The sequence below is a fragment of the Carassius auratus genome, unplaced genomic scaffold (genome assembly GCF_003368295.1).
Source record: "Carassius auratus strain Wakin unplaced genomic scaffold, ASM336829v1 scaf_tig00215530, whole genome shotgun sequence".
Classification (NCBI taxonomy): Eukaryota; Metazoa; Chordata; class Actinopteri; order Cypriniformes; family Cyprinidae; genus Carassius; species Carassius auratus.
The window spans coordinates 59,722-85,317 of NW_020528126.1; the positions used below are offsets into that span (position 1 = coordinate 59,722).

Here is a 25,596-nt window from a genome sequence, read left to right on the forward strand (position 1 = left end):
AATTATTAAGGGAGCTGGCAAACTTTTCGGTTGTTAAGTGGTGACTAAGAAGCACTGTTTCCGGGTCCAAGCCTCAACACACTTCTATTGAGAATACTACCACAGCAGACATTTATGAGCACTTTTTATTCATATTAAACAATTGAACTTAAAGGTAAAGGTTGTAGGACCTGCCACGAGAGGGCACACTACCAAAACAATAACAATGCGTGGTTTGATGACGCTAAGGAAGAGCGTGGAATGATGCGATCTGTTATCTTCTACCCAACCGCTGACGGCCATCAATCAGACGGAAAGATAAATCATGGATTTAACGTGAGTTCAACGAGTTGCGTGAGTAGATTACATACAAAGTCAATGCAAAGACGCGATCAGACGTGTCCTCGCACGGGTCTAGATATGCAATGCCCGCGTTTGGTGTGTAGGCCCCATAATACTAATCTTGTTGATTGTTATAATAGCGTACGTTTTCTGTAAAGATACGAATCAAAACAACTCACCTGTCGAGTAAAACACAAGCGAGAATGGAATCTCTTTCTAGTTGAAGTTTGTTGTGAAGCTACTTCTGCGTTTGTCCACGACACTGTTGTCATGTGGTTTCTACATCAGTAAAGGCGGGTAACAAAGTGTAACTAACGTCATTGATAGGCGACTGCACGGCCCATGTAACCGTTAAGAATGGGATTTTCTCATGATTTACAAGTAGCTGAAAACATTAGAGATATTGTTAGTAATCAGCTGGACAAAATATATAGATATATGTATGAAACAGGACAACCAACATTTGTGTCTATACAACATAGTCAACCAAAATTGCTTTGGTCATGATGAATACTGATTCAAATTATTTTTGTGGTCCGATAACTGGTAAACAGAAATTATTATATATTATGGAATTCTGTATAATAAATAAATAAATAAAAAGACTATGATAAAAATGCATTACAACAACAAAAACATTAAAAAAAACAAAAACTACTACTAATAAATTTTTTAGGTTACATATACTGGTTAAATTCAAAAATACATTAATAATAAAAAAATGATAAATTTAAAATGTAAGTCATAAATAAGTAACATTAATTATCAGTCCCTCTCTAATGCAAACTTCAGATGAGAGAATGGAAACAGATGGACACAATGAAGCACACTGTGCTTGGGTTCTGTATATAATGGCGCATCTCTGATTGTTAAGACTTATAAAAAGGGAAGGGATTTCTATTTTTATGCTTTTGATGAGGTTTTTCGATCCACCAGCGGTATAGTGTCTCCGTCTGAAAGGCTATCTCACTCAGGTTCGAGTTCAGCTGGGACTTGTGGTCACTGCAACATAACGGGTCTTTTACAGCAGCGGGTGAATCTGACCTTCGATGATGCTGGCTTTTACAGGAATAAAAGAATCCCACAGCATAAAAGATGAGAGATTAGGACTGTTGATACAATGAAGTGACTCTCTTCCTCCGTTCTGCTCCAGGGTCAGATTTCGCTGTAAAGCAATCTGATCAGAACTTGTAAAACAAGGGGAATGTGCTAATGAGGATACACAAATAACACAATAGACCAAAAACGCTGAACAACTAAAATACTGAGGATAAACTAAGAATAATCATATCTCCCAAAAATAATCAATGAGTTGCCAAAGAGATTTGGGAAAACCTTCGAACTGCTTTGAAACAGAGCTCTAGATGATAATACAAGCGCGATTTACAGATAACCTTTTCTTACACAGCTAAACAACTTTTAGCTGCTCAAAGATAATCGGATGATAGTGGAAGTCAAATGAAGCCACGTGAATAAACTTCAAATGGCTACAATTATTCTGCTAAGACAAGAGGCTTTTGCGCATCAGAAATGGGTTGCTTAGTATTCCAGAGCCCAGCTGAATATTAATAACTGTTTCACAGGGGATTTTTGTGGACTCTTTCATTGTTGGAATTGCTTGAGGGTAGAAGGAAAAGCCTTTCAATTAAAAGTTGTTTAACACTCTTCATTAAAGGTTCGGACCCAGATACAGTCTTCTCTCTTGCCTTAAATTGAGGTGCAGGAAGTACTGAAGGACTTCCGATGCTTAACTAGCGGTAAACCCCTGCAGAATGTCTAATGAAATCACCTCACGATACAGAGGCAGAAAACCGATCGAACATCAAACAAAGAGCTATTTTTGTCTACATTGTTCTGCATATGTTGTGTCTTAATTCATTCACCAACTTGGTTTAAACATTTCTGGACTGATCTGCATGCACTATTGATTCCCTTTTGCTATTCACATGTTTCACGATTAATCAAATGCTGCTCTAAGTCCTTCAGTTTCCCTACTACATTATAGATAGCAATATTGTGAAATATTAAAAATTAAAATAAGTTTTCCTATTTTTATATTTTTATGCACAAGATCTTTAGAAATCATTCTAATGTGCTGATTTGTTGCAGAGTAATATCTCTTAGGTCCCATGATGTTAAATGTTTAATAATGTTTCCTGAGGTTTACTTATATTGTTAGTATGATTTTTACATTTAAAATTTAGAAATAAAAGGCATTTTTATATCCTGATTTTAGCTCTCTGGCTTGAATGCTCTGTTTGAAGGGGCGTGTCTGCTGTGAGACTCTGAGTAAACCACAACTGTTGTGATTGGCTGACATCTTTGCATTCGAAATGTGCATTACATCTGTTACCCTTTTGAAAATACTTTTACTACGTTTTTTTTTTTTACTATTACAGTTGTCGAGATTAACGGATCGTGGAAGTGTTGATTAAATAATTATTGTTTAGATCTTTTCCCATCACATGAATCACTGCAGTGGTGAGCACTGAGTAGACAGATTCGGTTTATCGCATGAATGCAGTAATCTCGTCATTGCAATGCGTTTTCTCTCACAAAATGCTTTCGCCACAACTAACAGTAAACACAGTCTCGACATGAATACAGTAAGAGCTTCGATGTGCAAGATAACAGCGTCATTCATTATAACGGCAGTTTGGGCAAGTGTGCAGATATACTCGCGATTGACAGCTCCAAACAATATAAAGGCATTCTTTGATCGCTCTCTGTAGTTCAACTTAAATAACAGATTTGTTTCATGCTACTAAGAGAAACAACGTCAAGTTGATCGTTTAGTCACTGGCTTGATTCAGCGATGCATAAACAGTATTAAACGATTTAGAAAAAGTCTGTGTGAACATTAACGAACACTGTTACTCACTGTTTGTGGCGGTGCTGTCGAATCCATATCGTTAAACTCTGTGTGTATTGCCTGTGCTGATATTGGGACTGAATTATATGTAAATGTTTGGGCGGCCAAAGCAGGGAAAGGGGAAGTAACCTTTCCCCTTATGACGACATAAAGGGGAAGATACCAGTGAAATGTTCATGCCATGGTACCTTTAATATCAAATGTTGAAAACTATTGTGCTGCTTGATATTTTTCAGGACTCTTGGATAAATTTCAAAGGTCAGCATTCATTTGAAATAAATATATATATATTTTTTTACACTATAAATATCTTGACTGCCTTTTTGTGTCCTCCTTTTTTCTTCCACTAATTCTTTTGCATGTGAAATGTTTAACAGTTCTGCTTTCTTCAAGTCTGCTCACACACTAGCTACGATTTGTTATCGGGTCTAAATAATTTTTAACGGCCTCATCCATCAATAACAGACACTTTTTGCATTACACTGTAACAGGAACACAAAACAATCAGCACTGGAACAAACCACTATAACAGGCAGAGACTTGAAAACACTGCATTTCTTCTGAAAGCTATGATTCTTCATAATGTCACTCATTTAAGTAATGTTAACATGGTCATTACTGAACATAAAAACATCTTTACTGTACTTCATGGAGTTAACAAACAAAGTTCAGGGAATGGGAGTCTGAAAAATGGCAGAAAGAATGAGACAAGTCTTGAGATGTTTTTTTTTTTTTTGTTGTTGGCTCGGATGTGGAAAGACTCACTCTGACAGACTTGCTTAACATGCAGTGATGTTAAAATCTCCCCAAAAGAGCTAAGGTCGACTGATTCCTTTAGCACTGGAGACAACATAGACGAGTTCTCAAAGCTTCATCAAAAAGTCATTATTCTGATTCTGTTGTATCATTCAGGGTCACATTTATAGAATATAAGTATTTGCAGGGATAAAACCAAAAATGAGCATACAAGGCTTGAGTCTTACCATGTTAAAGTCTAGGTTCTTGTCCACCCACTCGGTAGCAGCCTCGAATTCGTCATACATCTCCATAATGTAGAGCGTGTCCACTGCATCCACGATGGTGGCTCCTTTGAGACTACCTGTGGATAAATATGACGACAAACCATTTGAGAAAACTTCCTGTGGGGATACGTCTAGGATCAGAGCTGAAATAAACCAACAGCTTTATGATAAAGACCTTTCGAGCCTTTGAGATATGGTCACTAATGCCCTGCCTAAGGGAAAATCCTGTGCAGAGAGCAAACGAACAACGGCTACAACAAATGAAAACCTAGCGAGTTAACACCCTCAAAGGGAAGCCAAGGTTAAGATGAACAGATCTTACACAAGACAAGTATAAAAAATCTTTATAATAAAACTACTGCAATTTCTTAAATACGTATTATTAAAATTATTATCATCATCATCAGCAGCAGCAGCAGCAAGAACCTTTATTTTTTATTTTACTAAGAAAAATTATTTGTTAAATGTAAAAAATTTATTGCTACTTCTATTATTCTTCTGTTCTTCTATTATTATAATTCTTCTATTATTTAAATTTTTATAATTCAAATATATTTAAATTGTTTTCAATTATTATTCATTGTTTATTTTAGATTAATATAATTTAAAAACATTTTATTAAGAAGTATAAAAAAAAGAAAGAAAAAAAAGAGACATCAAGGTTTTTAATTTAAAGCTGCAGGGTTAATTTTTTCCCCAAAATGCAGAGGCAATCTGTCTTATTTCAGGTTAATTCACACAACCATTTTAGGAATCATTACCCAGAAAGGTTCTCCAACAACATGATAATAAGAAAAAATAATGCAGCCAATTAAGGTGGTGATGTTGTGAAACAAATTCAGGAAGGAACACAATTGCATATGGTAAAATAGAGCAACCCCTCAATAACACAAAAGACGTTCACTAGCAGTTTTTCCATTTGTACTGATTATGTACGCAGCAGGTTGGGCGACACTGCTTTTAGTACTTTAATAATTAAAGTCTGGCACTGCATGCAACCCGCTTCAAGAAATGCAAAGCTGCCAACCAGCTGTGTTACTCATTTAACGGCCCTGGCTTTGTTTAGTGATGATGAAAACACAACATGACAGAATTATTGTGTGCACTATTTGTATGCAACATCATAAACACCTCCTACAGAGCCTTCACTTGCCTTTGCCTTTGAGAAGGCCAAAGAAATTATGGCAAATCCCCAAGAGAGTATGACATGAAGAAAGTTACTGTGAGAGATAGCTAGCCAGAAGCTTTGGAACAGAGAGAAAAAAAAAAAAAAACACACAACAACTTCGCAAATCTCCTTTACAAGAATCTGTCAGGAAAAAAAGAAGATACAAGATATGGGTTTAAAACATCTGGAAGATGCAAGCATCCCGTGCCCCCTTCATTTCCACAATAAGAGGTCGACCACGACGAGGTGACAAGAGAAACAGGAAAAAAGGAAACGGGATGTGCTAATCCAGCAAAACACCATAAAAATGAGCAAAGAGCCCTCCCTCCTGCTTCCTACAGCCACACTGTTCTTTAGGAAGAACAGTCTCCATACTGTTAAATCGCCCCGTCGTAAAAGTTCCAGTTTTATGATCTGATGTGGCATTTTCAAGACTGCTTTGGTCTAAAGTCATTATTTTACATCATAACCCTGCGCCCTAAACCAATATCACTGGTTACTATAAGCTTCACTTTATAAAAGCCAGGGAAACAGACAAAGATGAGAGCATGTCATGCTAAACTACAATACTGGGGTACAAGCACATGAGCTTTGGAAATTCATGTAGCGAAGGTGAACAGTCTGAAGGCAGAAAATGAGGGTGTGTGTGTGCAGGTTTCATAAGATCTAAGCCGTCTGGCTTTGTAAATGCCATAAGTGAAAGCATTTTATAGACAAATATCACAATATTTTTTTTAAAGGAAAATTGTTAGAAAAGTCTATAAATCAAGTTTCATGAGGAAATAATTTAAATTAATAGCATATTAACATTATTTTTTGTGTATTTATATAAAACAAATGTAATATAAAAATATAGAAATGTATAAATTAAAAATAATATTACATTATCTAATACAATAATACATGTATTTTATATAATAAACATGAGTAAATAAATTCAGATCTAATTTTTATATAAATTCACAAGTATATAAAATAAAAATAATACAAAAATCAAGAAAACAAAAATGTTACTATGCACATTTTATTTTACTTTATTGGCATTCAAATTGCGCAAGACGTGAATTTATATTGTAATTCTTTACAGAGGTATATTATGTCACACTTCACACAGTAGCGCATATCCGTGATTGAATGTTCAGAAGTTCATTTTGGATAATAAAGTTGGTTAAATTGTTAAATTACCTGCCTCCATTACATATCTCTGTCATGTCATTATAAGTGTTTGATCACCACATTTGAGTGATCACTGCAAAAAAAAATGTTTGTGTATATTCTGATTATGTATATACTGTATTTTATATATAGTACCAGTCAAATGTCTGGACACATGAATGGGAAAGTGTGCAAACCTTTGACTGGTACAGAACTACAATATATACAAAGAATAACAGCCGATGTATTGATATCAGTATCGGCCCCAAAGAAAATCCATATCGGTCAGGCTCTGCATTGTATCTAATCATGTATTGGTCCCACTTTATATTAAGTGGCCTTAATTACTACATACTTACATTTAAATTAATAATTTGGTACTATGCACTTATATTGTTTACACGCATTGTTTTTACATTATACTTATATTTGAAAAATATGTAATTACATTTGTAATTAATTTCTTTAATTACATTTATAATTACACCGTTGACCCATCCCTTGCACCTTAACACACCCTTAAACCTACCCATACCACCAAACCCGTCCCTAACCTTACCCATTTCCCACCTCAATAGCAGCAAAAAAGTTTTGCGGTTGCACTTTATTTTAAAGTATGTGAACTTACAGTGTATTTATCTAAGAAAGTTCTGGTAACACAAGGTAACTACATGGGGTAGGGTTAGGTTTAGAGTTAGTACCTAGTTATTACATAGTTATTGTAATTACTATAATAAGTACATAATATGTACATGAGGAACAGGACTGTAAAATAAAGTGCTACCTGTTTTGCACTACAATATGAACACAACAAGTACATTGTATTATTTTTTTTTAAGTACATAGTAGTTAAGGCCACTTAATATAAAGTGGGACCCATTTATTATGTTATTATTAAGTGCATAGTATTTAAAGACACCTAAGATAAAGCAGGATGTAACTTTTTTTAATTTAAATTTTTAGTTTATATGCATTTTATTTACCTGTGTTTGTGTATTTAAACAAACAGCTCACATTCTGCTGAAGCCAAAAAAAATTCATATTTAAACATAATACCAAATATACAAAAAAGCAGATGCAAACATTACGCAAATACAGGTGTTCTTTGCAGAGACGATGCAAATCAAAATCTCCTTTACAGAATGACTGCACTGCAGGTGAAAGGACAGCATATTTGTGCACTGCTGTGTCTTTACACAGGCCCTTGAGGACTCAAACCCCAGTGAAGAAGTGTGAGGAGGTCATAAATCATTTCGCTACAACGTTTTCTGACACAGCCCTGGGTTAAACATTCACATCTCAACAGCTTTCCCCCAACGTGACTGGTTTTACCCTCTGAATGTCGACCCAAATCAGGCCTATACAATCTTATCCACAGGGATAATGTCCAGAGGTTTAAGGGACTCTCAGACACTATAAACAGATCTTATCAATTCCAATTACACTGGTTAAATTACAAACCAGCACTTAATGACCTGATAAAGCTATTCACAGACATGAACCTTTGCTGAATCTGATGGGAGCATGTAGTGACCTCAGGTTAGAAGTAATGGGACACCAGCTTGCTTGCCTTTTAATACAAAGACCTGATCTTATCACCGTTGTACCCCTTGAGAAGGTTGTTGGTCGAAGACGATAACCATCAGACGTCGAAAGTACAATCAACTACTGAACCATCTTCCCTCCCAGTGCATGTTATGGATTAATCAATGAAACCAACAACTGGTTACTTCTTAAGCAGGGGCAAAAAAAAACAAAAACAAGGAACGAGCACTAATGTTTGACTGTAACATCTCGTGCTGGAGCTCATCTCAGCAAGGCCTGTATAACAGATGGCTGCTCATTTGGGATCTGAAACAAAGCCATTACCACGAGTGCACCTCCTGGAAGCGGTATTATCCAAATGAAGGTTGACCTCCAGAGCTATTTGGCAGAGAATTGACATTGGCAACATCAGCATCTGCAAGGTGGTGCATTCCTGCATGTTTATTCTGGGCTGACAGATACTGGACAGCTACTCAAAAAACATTATCTGGCAGGAATTTATTTATTTATTTTTAGGAGAAATTAGCTTTTGCCCCCATGACGCATGTCTACACATAATCAAACATGGGACACAAAGTATAACATGCATACTTCTCGGTCAAACTTCAATTAGTATTTAAATATATCTAATAATCATGCAGTCAAGCTAATACTGATCATTTAAGCGGTTTCAATTTACATTTGATTAATTTTTTTTTTTTCTGAATGCTTACTTGAATACTTAAAAGAATAGTCCACACAAAAATGACAATTCTTCTATATCACTAAAATTATTTTCTGTGAAACAAAAGGTATTTTTAATTTTATTTTAAAATATTTTATTTTAAAATCTATTATATTTGGGATGGGATGGTTCACTGAAAAAAAAACAAAAAAAACAAATTGAACCGTTCGGTACTCCACACACGGTTCGGCACGCTGGGAGCACAGTTCAACTTAAACCTTACTAAGCATCTGTAATATGGTTTGCTATAAATAACACATAAATAACACTTAAAACAAACAGGGTTCAGCTAATACAGGTTTCTGTTAATGGATGTGCATTCTGGCTTCCCAGACATTACAATAACAGCGATGAAGAAAAACTAAATTATAATAAAAAACCTTGACAAACCATGCACTCTTGTTCAATGCGAATGCCGTGGAAGAGCAGTCATTTATTCCGTCATCACAGGTATATCTGTGTTTAAACTCATTTAAGGCTTTGCCAGTTTAAACATTTAAGTGCCAAATGATGCAAGCTCACGCGCGCAGTAAGACCATGTAATGCCGCAGAACATGCGCAAATATTAAACTCTCTCTGAAGTATTGTGTTTAAATGGACAAATCCATACAAAAATGTCAAAACGCCCGTCTTGGTAAGTATCCTATTCCCTTAAAGTGACAGTCTTTATATTAATTTCGAAGAGCAGCAACAACAAAAAAATAAAAACAAAAAAAAAATCTGCACTGCTTTTGATTTATCATTTTCTGTACCTAAAAACTAATGCTAGACCTCCTTAAAAAAAAGACTGAAAATCACTGTTTATTTTATTTGCATCTTTATTCTACTGTATTTATTTGTGCTGTTGCTTGTAGTTAAAATAGAATATTCGTTTTTAAGTATAGTTTTTCCATAAACAAAGCACATACCAAACTGTACCGAAACCGTCACTCTAAAACCGTGAAACAAACGGAACCGTTCCATTCGGTTATATAGTCATTTTAAAAAAAGAACCAGCAATTTGTTCATAAATCAGACATCACTGATTGTGCGGTTTATTTGTTTGTGTATGCAACCAATGAGAACTACATAACAGAAAGTGGTGTCTGTTCCTTCTCCTATATTTTACAATGTCCTGTGGTTCTCAGCATATTTGATTCAGACTGCAAGCTCACAACGGAGCTTAAAAAAATAAAATATCATAATAAATCATTTTGCTGCAGGGTTGTAGATCCAGCAGCAGGGACCTGCCACTACTGGATACAAACAGTAAAACATTACCGCCTCTACTCACACATTGTAATGAGGAAAATATATAAACAGACAGTATCAGTGAACCCCGAGGATTGACACAATCTCTAGTCAGAGCTTCTAAAGCAAAATACATCACTTCAGAAATAAGATTAGGCTGGTGATTTCAGCTGAAACATGAAGGCTCGTCTTGCTCAGCAAGGAGCTGTTTGTAAGCACATCTCCAAGCAGCGGGAACTCCTAAAGCCTGCTGTGACGCTGGACGACGGGCTTCACGCAACAAACACAAATGCACATAAGCTAATGTCCATCAAAACCAGGCCATAGTTCTGGCCAAGTGGTTGTTGGAAAACTCTGTCTGTAGGAATCCGTTGGCCTTATTCAAGGCTGAATGAGCAAACAGCAATGCAACACAGCTGTCTGCTGAATCCTAAAAGCATCAAACCAGTTAGTACCAAAGATGCTCCAATTTGTGTTTGCCAGCCGGCAGCCAACTGGCAGAAGAAAAACACACACGCAAACACCGCGATCATTAACTTGAAATCACCCTCTACAAACAGATGGGAGTTTCTTCAGCTACGAGAACTTTCATGTCTATGGGGTAGATTGTTATGAAAACTAACAGACTAACTTTTTTCTTGTTTTATGAAGGTCACATTAAAATATGAGACATTATAAGGGCAGGAGTGAGTTCACTCGTATAAAAATTAATGGGAGAAATAGTCATTTGCAATATGGCAGCTGCAGTCCGGTCTTACATTTTTAGAAGAGCCAGCTGTCTTTTTTATAGCACCAGTGTCTGTTTATTTACTTAAAAATTAATGTGCATAAACAGTATTTATACAGTATTTTTAGATTTTATATGACTGGAAAAGGTTGCCTGAAGGAGTTAGAGACTTAAAATGGTACTGAAACTTTTTCTATGGATTAATTTATTTTCTCTCTATTTTTTTTAGAATACATCTATATTTATACAGACATTATAAAAATATTTGTATAATTTATAAGATTTAGTACTTTGAAAATTATTCATATAAGATTTCATAAATTAATACTACCACACAACAATTTTGCTATTCATTTATTAACGGTGTTAAGTTTAGAAATTAAAAATTATAATATTTGCCACAAATCAAAAGCTTGTTTGACAAGAAATCTGAAGCAAGTTAATAAGAATAATCAAGACGAATCCTGCTGCCAAACAAAGTCTCATTTAAATTCAAATTTGGAGGATCTTTTAATGAAACAAAATCCCAGCATTTTATTCAGTTTCTGACCCCAAACACAGAGCTAAGCATATGCCTTTTGTTGGGCCATTAATAAGAGTGTGGCTGTATACTGACAGAACATCATGGTTCAGCAGCCTCTGTGCTAAATGAGCACACAAGGGTTTAGAGCAAGACTGACGTTTTCTTCCTCCTTTCTACCACTTATGCACTTATTCTGCACCCTAAAATAAAAAGTTGGATGTGTTTTTATTTAATTGCACAGTTCATGGCAAGGACCATCTCACAATGGCTTCATTCACTGTTGGGAAATGGTTATTTCCGAATCACAATCAGACTGGTGGACATTGTGGAGGAAGATCCGACAGGATGAGAGAAGTCCTTTTCCCTGTGTGTTCTATTAGAAGAAGTGGTCGTGACTGACAAGCGCATACATTCGGGAACAGCAGACAGTTCACACTGTACCTGAGCGGCTTCATTAGCGATGGCTTTGTCTCAGTCCATGCTGGTTTCTTACACACAGATCCAGTCTGGAGGATCTGCTCCTCTCTGTGCCGAGATGATTGGCACATGGAACAGAATGGCCAGTATATTCAGTAGGACTGAATCAGAAAATGTGAAATATGAAGACAACGAAATCTATATTGAGGTCAACTTTTCAAACGTTCTCTCGGAACAGATTTCATAAGCAGTACTGGAATACGGAGCACGGGGCTATGATTATGCTTGTACTCCGCATCGATCAAATGCTCTGGTCTGGAAAGTTGAGTTATGAAAAGAAAAGATTTTGTTATGCAAAAGCTCAGCTAATCAAAATTAGAGGATATGTTATACTTTGGTCTTTTACTCTAGTAACACTAACTGCACCATTGTATTGTGGCAGAAATGTGGGATACTCGCATCAGATTTCATTATATTATTAATGTAGACATGCATTAAATGTAATGAAGGAGTAATGGAATACAATTATAGTATTTTTTGTGATTAAGCTATGGCATATGTGAATTTATATTAAATTATTTAGACTACTGTTTTTCATACAAATACCTAGAACCCATATACATAAAATTTTACCATGGTATTGAGGGTTTTAACTGTGGTTAGCATGATCTAAATATACTACACTATGTATACTAAATATACTATACTATACTATGGAAGACCAATGTTTAATTTAAATAAATTTAATTTCACTATATAAAGTTGTTACCATTTATACAGATGTTACGGTTTTTGATAATGAACAAATTAACATCTGTATCCTAACTCAAGCTACTGTCAAATGTTCATTTCTAAGAGACAAAAAAATGTATTATTAATATTGCAGCCTGCATTGCAAACGGTTCTGAAGATACGCAATGTCAAACCTGTTTCATGGCTTGAAACACTATCAATGCAGAAACTAAGAAATTAAGTTTTCTATTAATTTTTCTATACATACATATACATACATACATTTTTTTTTTAAATGACTGTAAAAGTGTAAACGATTAAAAGTGTCATGTTCTGACGATAAAGAAATAAAACCACAATGAATGGTTTATTTTCTACAATTTTCAATTTGGAGCAAAAATCTTACTTCAAACTTTCAAAGAATTAAAGTTTAGAAATTTATCATGCTATGAAATTTTTTATAATGTAATCATTTTTTTGGCCATACTGCCCAGCCCTAGTTCATCCAGTCAAATTGGAGGATAACTGTTGCATTAGGTTACACAGTGGAATTTTTCATCTGCAGCATTGATTTATCCTACTACTTTTTTATTTGGATTTATTTTACAGATACTTTAAATAAAATGTGAAATATATTGCTTTGAAGGTACACATTTTATTTGTTATTTCAGTTCTTGTTTTCTCTGTGAATCGAACCCATGACTTCGGCGGGGTTAGCACCATGATAGACTGTGTGAGCTATGGAAAGTAAAATCTAGCAATTAAATAATCCACCAAAAACGATTCCTTTCATCATTAGAAGGAAAATAAAGTTATGAAACAGTGCTGCCAATTTAATAATATCCATTTCAATTTAAACCAATTAAATGCTGAACTGTAAATCATGCAAAATAAAGGATGCGAGTATAGCCCATATAGCCCCTGAGAACATAACCAATCATGAGGGCTGTACAATATGGAGAACAATCTGAAGCTGATAATGAAAATCATCTTTAAATGAATAAACTTGATAAGTGTGTCAAATCTATTTAAATTATTTTCAAGAAATACTTAATTTACATAAATGACATCTGGTACATTTAAGTTAAACCAAATATAGAAAGAATGGTGCTTTTACTTAACTTTCAATTTTTCACAAAACTGTCCACACTCACACATCCCAGTCTTTCCTTAAATTCCATATTTTACAAAGCTGTTTTGGTACCAGGAACACCAAAAATGTGCTAATCAACTGTCCATCAGTTTAATCTATCAAATTATAAAATGATAAACACCCGTTCTCTTTTACCGCATTCTCATTACTTCTGTCCCAGGTAATGTAGATTTAATGGCCTTAAACAAGCTCAGAGTGTGTGAGATATTCAAAATCACACTAATCCACAGATTCTGAGGCCTTAATGATTTTTCACGGTTGGTTAAATGCAATTCATCAGGAATTTGCCATATACTGCACAAGAATTAATGCAATTAATGCAAGTGAGGTTAAATGCTAGAGGGAAAGATCTTTGCACACTTGGTGTGTGTGTGCATGACACACAACATGTGACACAGAAGCAGGCATAATGTCTTGACTAAGCACTTCCATATGGCATGACTGCAGCCTGATTTTTCTCTGCGAGCTAAAGTCCTGGGGGTTGTAAAGTGTCTGATTTTGTGAGCACGTCTTCCAGTAAAGGCTTTGCACTATATATCGGAGTGTGTGATCCATCCGGCCGGTCTCAGCAGCTCACATCTCACTGAGGAACAAGATCTGAAGCAGCACAAAACAGTCGATTCCAGCTGCCTGGTCAGGTCAGGTATAGAAACCCTGACCAGCGTATTCCAGATCATCTTTTATTCACATCCAATGTAGCATTAACCCAACCTCTAAATTAATAATGGCAAACCCTGCCAGACAAAATGTGTGTTCCATGGTCTCTGATGTGGCCGTACGCCCCATGGGGCCAACCTTACTATTTGAGAAATTTACGAGCACTCAAATGTGCCTGGAAACACACATGCACATCTGAGTGCATAAGAAAGAGTGTAATTTAATTCTTGCCATATTGTTATTCTGATAGTGTGTGAACCAAATAAATTAAGACCGTATATTCTACTGGCACGTCCAAAGCAAAATTATGGAGGTTAATCAAATGTGCGCTGTAAATCCCCGGCCTGCCCTCCAGCTGAGCACCAAATGACTATGTGGAGTTTACAAAACAACAGCAGCACGTCTGATGAATTTTTCATAACACGATCTCGACTCGCAAAAACAGCAAGATGTGTGACTAACAAGATTCAGAGAGCTCAATTCATTAAGAGGATATACGGTTGGAAATGATCAGTATGATCAAAAAAAGTTTTCAGTCAAAGTCAGTCCCTCATTTGATCAGATTCACTTTTTTATTTGTTTATAGTGAAGTAGTAACTGAAAATTATCATTATAAAATATGTTTGAAATAAAATAAAATAAAAATCTAAATTACTAATAAATGTTTGTTTAAATGTAAATGTTTATATTCCGATGTTGTATGTAAAACAGTCGATTTTCATAATTGCTTACTACCGTATTTTCCGGACTATAAGTCGCACTTTTTTTTTTCATAGTTTGGCTGGTCCTGCGACTTATAGTCAGGTGCGACTTATTTATCAAAATTAATTTGACTTGAACCGAGAGAAATGAACCAAGAGAAAGCATTACCGTCCTCTCGCGGCCTATAGACGGTAATGTTTTCTCTTGGTTCTTGGTTCTAAATAAATGCGACTTATATATGTTTTTTTCCTCGTCATGACGTATTTTTGGACTGATGCGACTTATACTCAGGTGTGACACTTAGAGTGCATCATTAATTTTCACCTGTAAATAGATTTCACAAAAGTTTTTAAAAGTCTAAGTTTCAAACTAAGGTTTGGACCACATTTAAGCATTAGTTTTTATAAATTGACAATAACTCTAAAAATAATAAAAAATAAAACACTAATGCTATCAGATAAGTTATTTCTAAACTGTTTTAATTGGTCTGTTGTGCACTAAACTTAATTGTTAATCAATCAATGAAGCTACAAATGTGTTCGGACACAAACTACTATCACACACACACACACACACACACACACACACCTGGGCCAAGTTTAATCAGTACAGGCAAGTCTGACTGTGAAAAGTTTATTGTGTCATTATTATTTGTAAAAATCATCATTGTTGTTCTAGAATGATAACTGTAAGTGAAAATGCATGCTGATAGTTCCCAATTTTTTGGAAGGCACAGTGTCATTTCTGGGAGGAGCTAAGTCACGCATATTACAACATAAAGAGTGTGATAATGAGTTGCTGCTGCATACTCTGAGATACTGATGCATATTACAAAGCTCACAGGAATATGGATGGACAGTCCTTCATGAATTATTCACAGACTGGTCTGCCCACTCACAACCTGCGCTTTTCAGCTTCAAAATAGAAACAGGTCAAGAGGGTGACGGGCAAAAGCAGCAAAACAACATTTCTTTACAGACAAGGAAAACACATTAATGCGAAAGAGGCACCAAAGAGGATCAAGGTATCATGAAACTATATTTGTGCAGTGTGACCATGCTATCCCTGCCTGATGAAGACAGAAATGCTTTTGTTTTTGCCCTCTTGAAAGCAGAAATGGACCCAGACAGAGCTTGTGAAGTGAGAAAGAGCGGAGAGAAATCAAAAGCCTTTTTGATGGAGGTCACCTAACCACCTGTGCAGCGCTGATTGACAGTTCTGACTGCTTAGCAATTCACTGTTGAGATGTCAACCTGTATGTGCATGAATCATAGTTTCACAGTCACACTCGAGACAGAGACTCACCAAACAAATTGCTGGAGTGGCCTTGTTTAGAGACGGGACGCAGTTCGTTGGAGCCCCAGGCATAGCGCTTGTAATTATCCCAAGAAAACTGCATCATCTGAGGAGAGAGAGTGACAGATGAAGGGGGTTACCTTTGTGAATTTTGGTTGACTTCCTAAATGCAAAGGTAAAACAATCACAGAAATTACAGAAAGTAATCACTTCAGGAAACTGCATGGTTGCCCCTTGATGCTGACAAAGCAACTGGTTTTCAATCACGGATTGATTCCTTTGAAATGTTTGTGTACAAAAACCATTTAAAATGGGAGTTTTTAATAATCATGGAAAAGTGGACTGGGACTCGTTTCCGACACTAAGGCTATATCAATCCTATGAGTATACGGATCAATCCAATTCCACTAAATCAAAGTAATTAAAAAGGCAAAAGCACATTTACACATTTTGTCAACGCAAAATAAAAATGCAAACTGTTCCACATTTAACGGTGCATAAAATTAGATATAAAATGACATACCTGTGCAATGTGTTTTAAGCTTACAAAATGTTTGAGCATTTTGTGAATTATAGTGAGCATTTGTAAGAACATCTGAAAGCATCTTTCCACACTTTGTATATTTCTAAAAAAAAAAAAAAAAAGACATTTTAAAAGAAAAGTGCAATGCAAAATTGTGTACATGACTCATTATAATGAAAAATACAAGAAATAGAGTAGCTTGAAACTAAATTATTACAATTTCACATTTTTTGTTTTGTATTTTTGTTTACTTAAAAGTGCTGTGTGTAGGATTGACACCAAGTGGTTGAAATAAGCATTGCAGTCCAAATTCAAAATATTGGAGAGGGGTCTTTTCACCCGGCCCCTCCTCCTCAGACTTGACAGAGGCAGGTTGCCAGATAGACGTCACAAACAGGAACGAGCGCACATGACCATTAATGAAAAGAAATACGCTGTGTTTTCCGCCAACTGACAACCCGGGGTGCCGAAAAACAATTGTGTAAACTGGCAGTGGATGGGTTTCACAAACCAAAACAGAGAAAAACATTCCTGCTTGGAAAGCACATTTTCAAAGTATGTTAAACAAGTATGTTAACTTGGCATGTTTCTTAAATATCTGCAAACATATTATGGTTTTTTTATGCTTTAGTAGAGTCAAAAACTTAAATACAGCACCTTTAAAACACTTAATTTATTAAGTAGAAGGGGAAAAGCAGCTGCATTATTTACTAATGATGTGTGGTGTGTAGAGGAAACAAAGATAAGCAGAAACGCTCAGAACTCATTTTTCACTGTGACAGGACGGTGCTGATGATCCCAGAGAAACAATGATTGGAGAATGATGAAATATCCTCAGTAATTTGTGTGTTAAGTAATCCACCTCCAGCTCATTCATTCTAAAACTCACAAGAAAGAGTTTTTAGACCACAGTTCTTGCTCTCCCCAGGGGTGTCAGTTAGCAGCTCAACAGAAACAGACCTTCTGTTCTCCCTGGAGAGCGCCAGACAGCACCAAAAAGAGAAAGAGAGAAAAAAAATAACTCCTGACACACACACACACACTCCTTGGACTCAAGTAATTTACAGCCTCGGCACAGACTCCCAACACCAGCCAACTGGCTCCAGTCAAATTAGATCAGTTTATTGACTACTGGCCAACTTTAAGCGTGCCCTAATCATGTAACTCTCTTTGCTTTCAAAGACAGCCACTCAACACCAAACATACTGACTGAAAAAGAAAAGATAAAAGAAGTGGAAACAAGTGTCTTAAGCTGAGGAGTCCAGGCTGGAGATGAGCAGATAGACAGAGCTGCCCGCAGGCCTCCAACTGGTTGAGAAGACGACCACAAGCTGTATTTATTCTTACCAGTGCTTCCTGCACCGCTGAAGCTACAGCACGAAAAGGCAAAAATAGATTCTTATTTTTATAACTGAACAGAGGGTAATTATTTTTTAACTAAAACTATAAAAAAAAGGTAAATTGAAAGAACTGAAATGAATAAAAAAAAAGAAAGAAAAAAATTATAATGATAAAAAAATAGAAATGTTGCCAACTGGTTTAAGTACTAAAATTACTAAAAGGAATATAAAAATTTTAACTGAAATAAAACTATAGTAACATTTTTTCAAAAGTAAAAAAAAAAAAAACGTAAAAAATTAACAAAAGCATGTAACAAAACAACTTGCCTTTAAAATAAATTAAAATAATGAAGAGGAAGAAAAAGTGAGCATGGCAAGACTGTTTTTTTTCTTTCTTGCAATCGGTATAAAAAAAAAAAAAAAAAAAAAAAAGAGCCATTCATGACCACATACTGTATATGCATTTAAAAAAAAAAAAAAGGATAATAAAAAAATAAAAAGACAATTTAAAACAATTTAATGGCCCAAATAAAGTAATAATATTAATAGTAATAATAATAATAATAATAATAATACCAAAACAAAAAAAAGCAATAGATATAACTTTTATCCCCTTTATTACTTTGCACATTAAAACCAAGTAAAGACTGCTAAACACCATGAATCATGGTCATACTTAAAATAATCCTTAAACTGTGTTTATTTTGTGAAAGACTCACACAGTCTAACATGTCTACAACACACATCAGTTTAAATCCAAACACAGATTCTGCTTTATTGAAATTGCTTTTTCAAGAGGATTTTAATACCTGCAAATTCTAATATGTCCGGTGTAATCCTATCATTTGTGGATGTGCCTGCCATCTGTCTGCAGCGCTCCGGCTGAGTGATTTCTGTCTTTCAGACGGCAGCGGGCTCCAGTGACGTCAACGAGCAACAAGGTTATGGCCCACATGTGATTACTCTGGTGACGCCACCCAAAGGGTCGGGTCAGAACATGGTGCAAACAGTACACAGAACCCCAGACAACCTTCAGTGGCGGAAACACAAGCATGAGGTCTGGTTGACAGGGGACCGACACTGAGTGGCTTATGTCAGATGAGCGGAGAGGACAGGTGCACATGAACATGGTGAGGATGCTTGAAATTTGTTATTTCTTTCACACATTCCTGAGAGGCATCCACCCCACGGCCTGCCAAACAGATCAAACAGCTGCCACAAGGTTGAGGTGCTCTGAAGCACATGCCCATTCCTAGAGGTCCATCTCTTTCTGGGAATATTTTCAAAATAAGCTGTTGCAGTGGGACCATACGAAGCGGTTTAAATAAATACAGGGTATATACAGCGATCCTTAAGTTAAATTTACTACTTTTTAATACCTTTTTTACTACTTTCAGAATATTTTTTAAAACCATCACGACACAGAATTGCAAGTGTTAATCAGCGACCTTTCTATTATTTACACAGATTTTGACATATATAACATACAAAAATAATAGATTTAGAGACTGATGTTGACAGCATATTGCACATTTATTTCACTTAGTAAATAAAAATAAAACAAATACCATAAAATGTGCAATGGAGAAAATGGATAGTTCCAGCACACTGGCTGGTATTCATTGCAAGTTGATGCATTACAAACAGGCATCTTCTATGAACTGTTGCGGATTCTAAGAACTGTTGCGGATTCACAAACTGCGCCACAAATTTTTGGCGGTGGTGGTGGAGGTGCAGCCGCGCAGACAGCTGAGATTGGTAGAATTAACTGCTCTCTCCGAGCACGCATTCCATTTTTATGTTTAGGGGATTGCATATGCGACCGAAGTGCGTTAGCTCCCATCCAGTTGACATTGATGTTTTTTTTTACACACCGAACAATAAGCCTTCCTGTTAGTGTTGTCATGGTACCAAAATTTCAGTATTCGGTACCGATACCAGTGAAAATCCACGGTTCTCTGTACCAATTTCGGTACCAAAGCAAAACACAAAAATTTGCTAATAAAAAAAAAAAAAACTTTTTAGCACTAAAAAAAAAAACAATGACATTCTTTATACTTATTTACAACTGTGTTTAAAGTTATATAATTATGAAAAACAGTAAACAAGTTTCACCCAAATTTAATTTGTCTTTTAATTTATCAAATTTAAACATTTTATTTTTGGTAAATAAAGGGGATTTGCAATTAAAATTAAAACATGGAAGAAATATTGAGATTTATTTCTTTAAAAAATAAAGTTTTTTATTTTTTTCAACAGTGGTAGCAGTATCACATACATTTTACTAAATAGTAATATTTCTAGCACAATGCCCTTATGTAAAAAGTTTCTTTTAGGCGTAATGAATGCATATTTGTCATTTTGAAATTGCTATTTGTGCATTAGCTCCGCCCACTACCGGAGAAACCGGTATGTCTTCTGCTTTTTCGAAAATTAATATGAATAATTCTAAATGAACTCCATTATTTTGACAGGAGAAGACAACAGATGCTGAAATTAATGCAAGCGTCATGCACTTCAGTCTATGTAGTAAACAAACCCGCACGTCTCTGCCATTCATTAATTCACACAGAGACGCGCAGAACACAGATTCATATTTCAAACAACTTTTGCGGCTTAACATTTACAGATACTGGTCCATATGGAGATTTGATTTGATTAATTTATACTTTCACAAATTCCATGACTGTCCATATTAAAATGTAAGTTTCATTTACATGACTGGATTTTGAGATTCCGTACTCGTTTTCTGCTTTGCGGAAATCATAGCGCTGTATGCGTCAAGAACCGGGTTTGAACGGGACCTCGGTACTACCGGTCCTTAAAGAAACCTGGTACCGTCACATTTAAATTTTTTTAGTACCGACTTGTTGTTTTTTGACAACACTACTGCCTGTTATTCCCTGTACAGGCCTGAGCCAGTCGTTAACCCAGCTATTAGAAAACTTGCATTTGTCCATGAAGACGACGATGGTTGTCCAGTCGTTGAAGATATGCCTTGAAGCAAGTCTAAAATAAAACGTAAGCCAGCCACTTCTGTAGAGCGCGCGTTGTGTTCTGAGATGATGCCGAACCATAGTGCCGAACGACCACTGAATATGACGTCAGCATCAAACATACAGTGAGACGGAGACGGAAGATCTTTGATTATGTGCCCAGATATGCTAAAGCCCATATAAACGAACTAACGCAAACGCAGATATAATTTCAATCAGAATAGGACACCTGATAGTCTGGAAAAAATAATACCTAATTTGGAAAAAAAATAATACCTCTGAGACCACATTTAACACTTTTAATGGCCTTAAATTTGACCATTTTGATTTATCACTTTTTAATACTTTTTAAAACCCCGCGAAATAAGACACCCTGAAATAAGAAAAAATAATATAAAACTCTATAACAATGTTAAAAATATACAGTTCTTCTAGTATATAAAACCTTCAGTATAATTTCCACCACAGCAGACAAGAAATGTTTCTTGAACAACAATTATTGAAGGATCATACATACACACACACACACAGGTTCGAACATACTCTGTTTGCAGTGTGTATGTAGTCCATGTGTGGTACTGAAGCAGCACAGACAGGAGTCTGCTCCTGATCCGTGGCTGTTTACCACAAAAACAACATTTATCCATCCTTTTGATTTTAAATCCAAACATTGTTACTTAAAAGAATTGTGATTCTTTTTTATTTTTACACTGTAAAATAATACAACCTTTCATCATTTATTCAATGCTTTTGACTTTTGCATTTACTTTTAGATTTATATATCAAGTTGCTAAAGCAAAACATTTAAAATACTTTCTTACGTTATCCCAAACATTCAAAAGTAAATCTTACCATTGACAGAAACAGTTAGCTCTGCAGCCATTCTTTTGCATTTAAATCTTTATTACAAGCAATCATGCGGTTCATAAAGAACTTTAATAAAAAAACTTTAAAATCATTACCTTGTTTATCTAAAAGTGTTGGCTGTGAAACACAGACTTTAATTATATGCATTCATGGTGTAATTACTACATTTGTGTCAATGCATGCTCATATTTACCGCAAACAATGCACTGTTACCTTAATTCAGCACATACTGTGCAGCAAAAATAGACTGAGTGTGGAAATAATCTCTAAACAGCTGCAGACACACCGCTCCTAAACGCACTGCCAGACCGCAACAGTGTGTGCAGTGTGAACACTTTAAACCATTAACACGAGCGCAGAAAAAATATGCACCACATATGCACTGCAAACGGAGTATTATTATGTGTGTGCGCTGCAAGTGCGGTCTTCAGGAAAGTGAGCACTGGCAAGAATAAAATAAAATAAAAAATGCATTTTCTAAACTTTAGTGACGATGTGACACTACCTCGATAGTGACGATTCCTGTGTCAACTGTGCAGACGCGATGTGACCTTAGCCATTTGCATTTTTAGAGAGAAAGAGTGTGCTGTGATTCATTTACAACGTTTGTGAAAATTATGGCTCAAATAAACTTTTTCAAACTACTTTCAGTTATTTAATTAAGAAATATGAATTGTACCTCACCTAACACATTAGAATTATTTCACCCACACCGGACAGGTGCATCATCAGCTTGTGATGGGTTTTATGAAATCGGCCTTTTTAGAGACCGCTGATAAATCATCCCAAGGCAATTATCGGCTGATTGTGATCGGTAGCTGATCAATCGGAGCACCCCTAAAATATATATATATATATATATATATATATATATATATATATATATATATATATATATATATACAGTGTTTCCCACAGCCTTGCACTCTATTCGTGGCAACACTAAAACTACACTAAACAAAGAAAAATATATTAGAGATTAACTAGTTATAGATTGAACTATCAAATCATATACTTGGTTGTTTTGATGTTTTACATTTTGTGCACTGAACACAGTGCTCCATTTGCAATGTGGAAATGACTCGTGCTTCCTGTCTTCAGGGAAATGGAGAGGAAATGGGGTTGGCATAGCGGGCTAAAGGGGGGTAAATGGGATCCAAGAAGGGATCAGAAAAAGAAAGGTTTTAGGTCAAACAGAAAGTGAGGGGAAAAAAGGAAATGGACTGCATGATTCTGGCAGAATGAAATGGCAGAAAAAAGTGCTTTTGTATTTTGGACTTTGTAAAGAGTGAGGGAAAGAAAGAACCCTACAATCTGCATGCTAGCAGAAGCACTAAAATCGGTCACAATCTCAGTGCTGGGTAAAATTCATCACCCACTCTCCATATACTGCCTGCCTTTAATCTTCTGCATGTTCATTTTAAGTTCTCCCAGAAAGACTACTTTCTATTTCTATAGCAACAACTGCACTCAAACACTGCAAATTCAACCCCTCCTACTGTACCCGCCTGCCCGTTCCCAAACCCTCCATCTCTCATCATAACACCCCTTAATATGCCTCTTTTTTTCTTCCTCACACCAACAGGGACAATGCGTGCTGACAGTGCTTCTTTTTCTGCTCCAGAACTGTAGTGCAAGTCGCTTGAGACTTCAAACAACAAGTTCAGTCATGGATTGGTGTTTGACAGCCCATTGTTTCTCTGGAACTGTGCACTGCTTTGCATAGTCGCACAGTGTATGTGTGTAAAAGCATCCAGTCGAATCAATGTCAGGTATTGAATCTGGTTAAGGTCCATTGACATCAGACTAAAGGCCGAGAGATTAAAATATTATACACACACACACACACATACATATAATATATATATAAATAATTAATAATAATAAAAATATCATAGTTTTTGCAGAAAATTAAAAACATACAAAAAAACAATACAAAAAATGAAATATAAAATAAATAAAAAATAATAAAAAATAAAAAAAAACATACAAAAGTGTTTGTGTTAAAATAAAATAAAAAATAAAATATAAATAAATATATAATACAAACATTCAGTCAATATATTAAATTGATTAAATATTTTATATTATAGTTTACTGTATATAATATAATATATAACACAGTATATACTGCATGTAATATACTACAATCTAAATTTTTCTACCTCAAAGCTCATAGTTATAATTGATATAACAAATAGATCAAGGAATCTGAAAAGCAAATCAAATTCAAAAATCATATTAAAAAATTAGTTTTTGGAAACTAATTTTGGAAATTATATACATTAATATCCTCACGTGGGATTTTGTCTGATATATGATTAATTTAAATAATTCAATTAATAAAATCTGTATTTACATGCAATTGAATGTAATTATTTAAATTTTATTGAAAATGCTACTAAAAAGCCAAAACAAAAGTGTTATGTGGTTGTCATTAAGATGGATGTCTTTTCATTACAGAATCTGACAATGCATCGGTCTTCCTCAAAAGTCAGTACAATCAAAACCACCGAGCACATTAGGTAAACCCGTTTAGCATAAAAATCTAATTAGACCCACCTGGGCATCAAGCCTGTGCTTGAAAAATTGGTTAGAGCAAAGCAGAAGACCATAAAATCATCAACTGGCTTTCGTCTTAACAAATGCATCCTTTTTCACCATCTACTTCAGTTGTAACATTTCACCTCAACTCAAGCAAAATAACCAGCCATATAAAATGCCTGAGCACATATCAATAGATTAATTCAAATCTGAGCCACAGATACAGGCTTTCGAATGCCGCTTTCAAACTCCTGAAAAGGTTCTAGTAACTTAATTACAACCACCACAGTCACAAGAGAGACTATCAGAGGGTTTGCGTGTCTGCCACGGAGAGAATTAGGATTATGAACTGGAGCCTGTCTCCTCCTTTAACCACTCGTACATTCTCACAGTCGCAGATTCTTCAGCAGCTTATCATTGGTAAGATCTTCATCCCTTCTCTCAACACACGCAATCTGTTCCCAGCAGGCATGTGGCTTTACTCTCATTTACAACTTCTTGTTTACTGCCTTGGTGGTGCCGTGTTTGAAATCCATACGTGGCTGTGGCAGCTTGACAAAAGAAATCAATGAACAACATGAAGCATCTCCATTCATCGTCTAGTGGAGCTTACCAAAAATGGCTTGAATGTCTTCTGTATGCACTGTTGATGGGACAGGTATCGAGAGATGGGACACGGAAATGCCGCAAGGAATAGCCTAGTACCTCTATCCTTCAAACCAACGCATATTATTCATTTCTTGGTTGGTTCCACGTGTGGCCTTGGCAGCCGTTGCTGAGGAGGAAAGAACAACGGTGTTTTCCAAGAAAAACAGGACCTTGGTAAATAAGTAAAGGAATATGAAACATGATGCATGTTGAATGTTAACCATTTGCATTTCCATATAACTATAAACTATGATAAAAGTATATTACGACAAAATCATGTGCTCGTGCGAACAAATGAGAAAGTTGCAAAAGAGTGACCAGTGGGAAGAGCGAGTCTGAAGCCCTGCATTGTGATGCACGTTCAAGTGGTTTTGTGCATTTTGCCTTGTCTCTTATTTGTTCAAACAAAGAGAGGAAGTTCTTTTTTTTTTTTC

At 35.6% G+C, this 25,596-nt stretch overlaps 1 protein-coding gene across 1 annotated transcript in view; it reads right to left on the reverse strand.

Annotated features, from left to right (window-relative positions):
• Positions 1-25,596, reverse strand: part of man1a1 (mannosidase, alpha, class 1A, member 1) — a 94,451-nt gene that overhangs the window by 52,383 nt on the left and 16,472 nt on the right. The window contains exons 2-3 of the mRNA XM_026260530.1: positions 16,254-16,350; positions 4,177-4,292 (exon numbers count right to left, since the gene is read on the reverse strand). Coding sequence (XP_026116315.1) covers positions 4,177-4,292; positions 16,254-16,350 — 213 coding nt within the window. The remainder of the gene's footprint in view (positions 1-4,176; positions 4,293-16,253; positions 16,351-25,596) is intronic.